The sequence below is a fragment of the Rhincodon typus genome, chromosome 38 (genome assembly GCF_021869965.1).
Source record: "Rhincodon typus isolate 14 chromosome 38, sRhiTyp1.1, whole genome shotgun sequence".
Lineage (NCBI taxonomy): Eukaryota > Metazoa > Chordata > Chondrichthyes > Orectolobiformes > Rhincodontidae > Rhincodon > Rhincodon typus.
The window spans coordinates 7,886,481-7,895,848 of NC_063369.1; the positions used below are offsets into that span (position 1 = coordinate 7,886,481).

At 43.6% G+C, this 9,368-nt stretch overlaps 1 protein-coding gene across 2 annotated transcripts in view; it reads left to right on the top strand.

The window, feature by feature from the left end:
- zgc:158403 (tetratricopeptide repeat protein 39A) overlaps window positions 1-9,368 on the top strand; it is an 85,846-nt gene that overhangs the window by 42,583 nt on the left and 33,895 nt on the right. For both annotated transcript variants that reach the window (XM_048618106.1, XM_048618107.1), the window contains exons 4-6: window positions 2,072-2,148; window positions 5,153-5,220; window positions 7,508-7,572. In XM_048618106.1, the coding sequence (XP_048474063.1) occupies window positions 2,072-2,148; window positions 5,153-5,220; window positions 7,508-7,572 (210 nt within the window). The remainder of the gene's footprint in view (window positions 1-2,071; window positions 2,149-5,152; window positions 5,221-7,507; window positions 7,573-9,368) is intronic.

Below are 9,368 nucleotides of genomic sequence, written 5' to 3' on the forward strand. Positions count from 1 at the left end.
AATTGTTGTCTCTCAACATTCAATGGCATTGCAATTGCTGAATGCCCCTAGTATCAACATCCTGGGGGTTTCCATTGACCAGAAACTCAACTGGACTACCCGTATAAATACAGTGGCTACAACAGCAGAGAGTAACTCCGCTCCAGACTTCTCAAAGCCTGTCCAACATCTACAAGGTACAAGTCAGGAGTGTGATGGAATACTCCAACTTTCCTGGATGAGCGCAGCTCCAACAACACTCAATAAGTTTAATACTGTCTGGGACAAAGCAGCCCATTTGATTGGCACCAATTATTCGCTCCCTCCACCACTGATACACAGAGGCAGCAGTGCGTACCATTGACAAGATGCACTGCAGAAATTCACAAAGACTCCATAGACAGCACCTTCCTAACTTGCAACCACTTCCATCTAGAAGGACAAGGGCAGCAGATACATGGGAACACCATCCCCTCCAAGTCACTCATAGAATCATAGAGTTGTACAGCATGGAAACACAACCTTCGGTCCAACTTGTTAATGCCGACCACATAGCCTAAATTAATCTAGTGCCGTTTGCCAGCATTTGGACCATATCCCTCTAAATCATTCCTATTCGTGTACCCATCCAGATGCCTTTTAAATGTTGTTATTGTACCAGCGTCCACCACTTCCTCTGGCGGCTCCTTCCATACGCACACCACCATCTGCATGAAAAATTTGCCCCTCAGATCCCTTTTAAATCTTTCCCCACTTACCGTAAATCTATGCCGTCTAATTTTGGACTCCCCTACCCTGGGGAAAAGACCTTGACTATTCACCCTATCCATGCCCCTCATGATTTTATAAACCTCTATAAGGTCACCCCTCAGCCTCTGATGCTCCAGGGAAAATAGCCCTAGCTGATTAAGTCTCTCCCTATAGCTCAAACCCTCCAACACCAGCAACATTTGTATGTCTTTTCTGAACCCTTTCAAGTTTAACAATATCCTTCCTATAGCAGGGAGACCAAAATTTTGCGCAGTATTCCAAAAGTGGCCAAATCAGTGTCCTGTACAGCTGCAATGTGACTTACCAATTCTTATACTGAATGCACTGACCAGTAAAGGCAAGCATACCAAACACCACCTTCACTATCCTATCTACCCGGGACTTCACCTTCAAGGAATTATGAACCTGCACTCCAAGCCCTCTTTGTTCGGTAACACACCCTATTGCCTTGCAATTAAGTGTTTAAGTCCAAACACTTACCATCCTGACTTAGAAATATATTATTTCAATGTTGCTGTGTCAAAATTCTGGAATTCCATTCCCAATGGCATTATTGGTCTACATACAGCAAATGGACTACAGCAGTTCAAGAAGGTAGCTCACCACCACTTTTTGAAGGAAGCTGGAAATAGGCAATAAATGTAGGCTCAGCCAGCGATGACTACATCATATAAATGAATTACAGTTAAGGAGATCCCTTATCATGGACTGTGCCTCCAAGTTCCAGTTACCAGGAGAAGGGGCAACATCATCCCAGCTTGTATTCGTGGACTTGTGTTACCTCCATACCACCATTCCCTTCCCAAGGGCAATTAGGGATGGGCATCAAATGCTTATGTTGCCAGTGATTCCACACATAGTGAAAGAATATAAAAAGAATTTTTTGTTTGAATCCTGATGAAGATTATGCTGACCTTGACATCTTTTCTAATATTATTGTGTTTAACTTCCTTGTCTGTGCCATGATACAGCTTAGAACCTTGGACATAATGGCTGTGGCCATTTAAAAAAATGTATCATTCTTGGCATGTGGGTATCATGGGCAAGCCTGGCACTTATTGTTCATCTGCTGTTGCCTTGAGAAGCTGGTGGTGGAGATGCCATCTGTTGACCACCCTTTGTAGAGGGTTAAGTAAGAGCATAAGAAATGGGAGCAGAATAGTGGAAATAAGGCCACTAGCCGATCAGCCACGATCTAGAATTTGGAGTGACTCCAAACGGCCCAATCCTGACCCTCTTTCTTAGGTGTGCTTGTATCTGTCAACACTCCAATGTCAGGACACTGAACAGTCTTCCCTAATTGACCACTTGTTGCCAACAGGTTTCGCAAGAAGTCGACTGTTGTTGGTTCGCTCTCGAGTCTGGTGAACAAGCCAGCTGGGGACCACTTCACAGAAGGTTTGTGTTAGAGCCCCCTGCACGGGAAAGATGAAGGCATTCATTCCATTAGATCAATAACTCCACTACTTGTTCAAGGTTACAACAGCTTTGTGTTTACATAGTGCCTTTGACATCACAGAACATCCCGAGGCATTTCTCAGCAACTTCCACTGGACTATATTTGACGCCGAACCCCACAAGGAGATATTAGGGTGTGTGACCAAATGCTTGAGTTACTCCTTAAAACCTACACCTGATTAGGAGGGGAGAGAGGTGGAGAGGTTCAGGGAGGGAACTGTAGAACTTGAAGCCCAGGTAGCTAAAGGCAAGGTCATTAATGCTCTCTCCAATCCACATAGTAGTTCTGAGGCTCCAAGTGAGCCAATCAGTGTGGTTGACATGTCACGCATTGTCCCATAGTCTCAGAGGTTGCTGCACATGGACCTCAGAGTTCCACGCACATAAAGGAAATAATTAGAGGGAACATCGATGGTCACCAATCATAGAGTGATGCAATTTGGGGAAGTACAAGAAGCTAGAATTGGAGGCAAAAGTTGGCCATTCAGCTCATTGTATCTGTATTAACTCATCATATCTCCCTTTAACCAGTATGAGTATTCCTTGGTATTTTTTGCACAAGCATCCTGTCTTTGCTGTTTTAATTTATCTATACTCTTCTCCTGTCTCCTGGGCTTAAGGCTCTGCAAACACTGGCCATCTCCTGTTCTGAGCCAGGATGACTTTGGGTAAACTGTATGTGGGAACCCAAACACTCAGTGTCCACAACGCCACCCAATTGTGTAAGGGTCATGGCTGAGCGTGATTTCACCTTCACTGGATGCTCTCGTCCACTTCCTGGGGGTACTGAGGCCAATCCCTCTTCCGTGTCCCTGGCCCATTTAAACTCCATCATTGATTGGAGAGCTCAGTGGGACCAGGGAGGCTTACAGGAATAGTTAGAGGCAATTTGGTTCCTAATGCATGTTCTCCCATTATCACAGAGGCAGTTCAACTCCATTTACCTGCCTTTTTGATTCACTAACCCTTAATAGATGTCTTTCTGAGAAATTTGGATCAATGTAAGGAGAATGTAATAGGAGGGTATGTTGATAGGGTGAGATGGTGTGGTAGCCACCCCACTGTAAAAGATTCCATGTGTAGGTCTCTGCTGTAACCTTGATCTGATGAAGTAATGGTTAGAATGAGAGACCAGCGTAGACCGGCAGGACCTAAAGGCTGATTTCTGATCTGTAAATCTTTGGTAACCCCTTGCCTAACACAAAACTATCCATTAGAATTGTTCAATTAATCCCCAGGGCATCCTGTCGATTTTGGGGAAGGGCGTTCCAGATTTCCATTCCCCTTTGTGTGAAGAAGTGCTTCCTGATATCATCCCTGAACAGTCTTTCTCAAATTTTATGGTTATATCCCTCTGTTGAAGAACACACACACACGTGCACAGAGGGACACGTGCACACGCAGACAGACAGACATGTGGCCACACATACACACCAGAGAAAATAGTTTCTCTCCCCCTATGCTACCAAATACTTTAATCGTCTTTAACACATGACTCACTTGGGGTGTTTATCTTTGATCTCAAATGAATACCAACGGAGTAAATTGTTGTTAAATTACCTACTAACCTCATTTCAAAGCCGATACATCTTTGCTGAGGTGACGTGCGGGGACCCCAATTAAAGGCAGATTTTTCATTTATTCCTTCATGAAGCCAGCATTTCCCTCATTATCATGGAGAAGGTGGTGGTGAGTTACCGTCTTGAGCTGCTACAGTCCTTAGGGAGGGAGTTCCAGGATTTTGAGTCTGTAATAGTGAAGCAACAGTGATATATTTCCAAATCAGGGCAGCGTGGGTCTTGGAGGAGAACCGACTCCTTATGTGGTCGATTGTAACTGGAACATAACTCTACCCCTTTGCATCCCGTACCATCTTCTCCATATAGGACCTCCCTGGGACTCTCAATACAAAACTGGGCAGTGCATGCACCCATCAGTAAAACCAGCTCAGGCATCATCGGTGGAGAGAGAACCAGAGTTAATATTTCCAGTTGATGACCTTTCATCAGAACTGGGAAAAGTCCATGAGGTAACAGGTTTTGAGGAAGGAATGGGGGGACAAGAACAAAGGAAGGTCACTGAAGACAGGAGAGATTGAATGGTCGAACCAAAAGTGAGAAAAGAAACAAAGAAAAGTGCCCTCCGTTGACTGAAAGAAAAAATAAGTTCAATAATTTTAGTCTGCAAACTCTGTGTCCTCTATTTTGTCTCCTTTGCATCTTCCAGTTTTTCTCTTATTTTTGCTTTCAGACAGTGGTGCACCCAGTCTAGGCCTTTGTTAGCTCTCTCTTTCCTTGGCATCATTCTCTCTGGCCCTGGAGGGCTGGCTCTCCTGTCATTCAGTCTCTCTTGTCTTCTTCCTGTGTCCTCATCCCACCGACTCCTTCCTCAAAACCTATGACATCTCTAACTCTGCCCAGTTCTGATGAAAGACCGTCGACCTGTTCCTCTCTCTCCACAGTTGCTACCTGACCTGCCAAGCATTCCCGGCATTTTGTGTTTTCATTTCTGATTTCTGGCGGCTGCAGTATTCTGCTCTCTGATTTAGTATTTGTCCACTCAGCTCAAGGTGAAATGAGATAGGTAATCGAGACCTGTAACATTTGCTCCATTTCCAACCTTCTTTGCTCTGGTGACTCCGACTGTCGTGTGAAGAATGATCGTCATTGTGGAACTGGAGTCAGTGAGTAGACTAGGGCAGGCAGTGAAGGTAGTTCCCTACCCTGAAGGACAACGGTGGACCAGCTTGGGATCTTCAGGCAGATGGAAACTTTCAATGTCATTATCAAAGTGGTAGCCCATGAATGACCAATCCTTAGATGTGCCTTAAGCATTGGACCTTCCTGATACCACTGTATCATTCACTCTGTTTATAATGGAACCAGAAAATGTAGGTTTGTAAGGATTAATTGTGCCTGCCCGATTGTTTTAACTTGTTTTACAGAGGAAGTCCATGCAGAGGTTTGCTATGCAGAGTGTTTACTGCAGAGAGCAGCTCTGACCTTCTTACAGGTAAGTGATAATTCAGCGGAGTGTAACTGCTGATGTTAGCACTTCCTTTATCAGTTTGTATCAGAGGCGTGTAACATCTCTGGGTTGATCAGGCAAATATGTTAATTTTTTTTAAAAATGTGCTTCAGGATGTCCTGAGGCTGTGAAAGACATGACAGAAATTTAAGTTCTTTCTTTATAGATGACACAGCTCGTGTTTTATTGGTCTGTCACACTCTGCTGCATGTTAAAAGTAATCTGAAGAAGAAAAACCCTCCCACTCAGTGCTGGGTGCTGCTGACCTAGAGAGAAATTTAAAAACAAATTACACTTTGCAAAGTCCCCTGGCCAAGCAGCAGGAATTCTGATCCCTGTGGCTTGGATATTTAAGACCGGTTGTGGTTTGGAGGGATACAGATAGCAGCAGATAATTTCACTGCAGTTTAAATACAAAACAATCATGCCCAAATATACAGTCCTTCCTTTGCACAGCCGCGTGTTCTACAAAACCAGCTGTGCCTGGAAGACCATCAACTCAGTGAAAGATGCTCTTTAGTCTGTCTGAAAGGTGCTGGTCTCCCTGTGCAGTGAGTTGACCTCAACTGAGTGTTGCAGACTGGCACATTCCAAGGCCCAGGACTACGTGCTGAGGACACACTAAAGCTTGGGGCAGCCATCACAAAGGATCAGTGTGGAAAGGTCACTGTCTAAGGCTCTTCAACCATAATGCACTGAAGGGCTGGAAATTGTGGAAATAACCCCTGAGCCATATGTTCCATATGTGATGACTATGGTAACAACTGTAATTGTGAATGTACTAAATGGCAACAAGTGTTGGATGAAATGGATTTGATTTTTGCTTTTTGCAATATCAACATCGAACATTCACATAAGACAGAAAACATAGTAAATAGGATCAGGAGTAGGCCATTCAGCCCTTCAAGCCTGCTCCACCATTCAATATGATCATGGCTGATCATCCAACTCAGTCCCCTGTTCCCACTATCTCCCCATACCCCTTGATCCCTTTAGCCCTAAGAACTATATTTAACTCCTTGTTGAAAACATTCAGTGTTTTGGTCTCGACTCCTTTCTGTGGCAGAGAATTCCACAGGCTCAGCACTCTCTGGGTGAAGAAATTTCACCTTGTCTCAGTGCTAAATGGCCTCCTCTGTTTCCTTAGACTGTGACCCTGGTCCTGGAGTCTTTCCTGTTGAGCAAGGGGCTGGACAGGAATTTCACTTGCTCCCTCATTAATCTCCAACCAGAGGAGTTGATTAACCCTATTAATTGTAGGGTTGCAGAGTCATACAGCACGGAAACAGACCCTTCGGTCCAACTTGTCTATGCCAACCAGATATCCCAATCTGACCTAGTTCCGTTTGCCAGCATTTGGCCCATGTTCCTCTAAACCCTTCCTATTCGTGTATCTATCAGGTGCCTTTTAAAAGTTGTAATTCATGAAAGAGTTAAAAGAAAGCAAGAATTGCACTTACATGTAAGTTATATAAAATGAAAGATAAATTTGCAAATGTGCCTTATGGAAGTGACTTTTTTTTGCTTGTTTTCTTTCGAATGTTAATGTTTGAGATTTTTTACTTGTGTACATGTCCCATGTGGGCTATTAATACCAGAGACTAAAACACTTTTCCAATTTTGATACTCCCAGACAACGAGGAGGTGTTGACAGCAGTTTTTCCATTTTTTTATGAGCTCACCTTACCTGTTTTTTTATAAAGAAAGCTAAATCCACTTCATTTGAATTCTGTTCCAAATGGTGGTGTAGAAGTACTGTCATTGGACTAGCTGTCCAGGAGGCTAGGCTAATGTCTTGTATTCATGTGTTCAAATTCAACTGATGGTGTTGAAATTTAGTGAATAAAATCTGGAATAGAAAGCTAGTCTCAGTATCCATGAAATTATCATTGATTGTTGTGAAAGCCCAACTGGGTCAGTAAGGGAACAAATTTTCCATCCTTACCAGGCCTACATGTGACTCCAGACCCACAGCAATGTGGTTGACTCTTAACTGCCCTCTGCAACGGCCTAATAAGGCAGTCAGTTCAAGGGCAATGAGTAATGGGCATCCAATGCTAGCTTGGCCAGTGACACTCTCATCCCATGAAGGTATCCCTGACAATAAGTGATAGACTTCTCATCAGATGCTGGAACCTAAGACCATTCTGCAAACACTTTTTTGCAATTGATGAGTTCTCTCTTCTAAGTTATGATCACAGCAGATTAGTACAGAAAGACCAGAGCTGGTGTTACAATTAGACTTGACTCTTGTTTATGTCCGTGCTTTCAGGATGAGAACATGGTCAGCTTTATCAAGGGTGGAATTAAAGTCAGAAGCAGCTTCATGATTTACAAGTGAGTTCAGATTTTTATTCCAATTTTTAGTTTGCAATTTTCACTCTTTTCCTCTCTACTACTCGTGAAGGTTATCACTCCCTCCCTTTCAACTCCCAGTCCTAATGATTCCCTTTTCATTCCCTGTCAATTTTTTATGTACGTCTGACAATTGATTGTGTAAAGAGCTCTGAGGAGGTGATGGTATTTCCATTTGTGGGTGAGGCCGGTGAAAACCAGGGACCATAGACGTGACATAATCACAAAAAAAAAATTCCAACAGAGAATTTGAGTGAAACTTCTTTACCTGGAGAACCTGGGAACGTGGAGCCCTATTCCCACAGGGAGTTGTTGAGGACAATAATATTAATGCATTTAAGGAGAAGCTAAATAAACACCGGGAAAAAGGGTCACAGTCATAAAGCATGGAAACAGACCCATTGGTCTAACCTGTCCATGTCAACCGGTTTCCGAAACTGAACTAGTCCCATTTGCCTGTGTTTGGCCCATATCCCTCTAAACCTTTCCTATTCAAAAACCTGCCCAAATGTCTTTAAAATGTTGTAATTGTACCACTTTGTTCCACTTATGCACCACCCTCTGTGTGAAAACATTTCCCTTTTAAAATCTTTCCCCCTCTCACCTTAAACCTATGCCCTCTAGTTTTGGTTTGGACTCTCCCACCCTGGGGAAAGAGTGGAGGGATTTTGATGAAGTGGATGGGGGAGGAGGGGTTGGAGGAGCTCACTGCTGTCCTTAAATCAGTTCTGGAATTCATTGCAATCATGGCTCATGTGTGCCCAATCCCCACATACTTGTCTCTGCATCACATCCATTCATACCTTGACTTACACTCAGCTCTTCCAGTCCCATTAACTTTTATTCATTAACCTTTTGCTTAAATCTTTCAATCTGTTTTAAATGTAACATTGGACCCATTATCAATTGCCATTTACAGAAGAAAGTTCCAAATTTCTCCCACTCTTTGTGTGTAGAAGCACTTCCTAATTTTACTCCTGAATATTCTGACTCTAATTTTTTGACTTTGTCCCCAGTCCTACACTTCACAGCTAGTGGGGACAGTTCCTCTCTGCCTACCCTGTCTATTTCACATTGTATCTCAAATATTTTGATCAAATCACCCCTTGACCTTCTACATTTCAGGAGTGTCTCCCTTATTTGTGTAAGTTCTCCCTAAATGGAATCTAGGTACCACCCTTTTGGAATTATTTTTTATTCACTGAAGGGATGTGGGTGTCACTGTCTGGGCCCAGCATTTATTGCCCGTCCCTAGTTGCCCCTTGAGAAGGTGGTGGTGAGCTGCCTTCTTGAACCACTGTAGTTCATAACCCACGTATTATTCTGGTAAATTGGTGCTGCACTCCCTCCAGGATGAAAACAGCCTTCCCAATGCTCCCATTGTTATCGAACCAGTGATTTATATGAAGCTTACAGACTGCTGGGGTCCAGTGTCCAGGTTAAATCGCCCTGGTTTGTAAATACTTAGTAACATAAATGCAACCTGCTGTCTCTGGGGTGCTGGTTCGAAGATATTGGTTGTTTGCATGTATTAGAATTCGTAGTGAATGGTAAATGGGCTTATTCAACCACCTGGGCAAGCCAGTTTGATCATGTCACCACCCACCCTCCAGTACAGAGACCCTGAGGAGAATCCAGTAGGATCTCTGATGGGTATTAGTTTCTCTAACTCGGGGGTTTGAGGTTAGTTGTAGTATCCAGACTAAGGTAACAAGGTGTAGAGCTGGATGAACGCAGCAGGCAAGGCAGCATCAGGAAAGCTGACGTTTCGGGTCTGG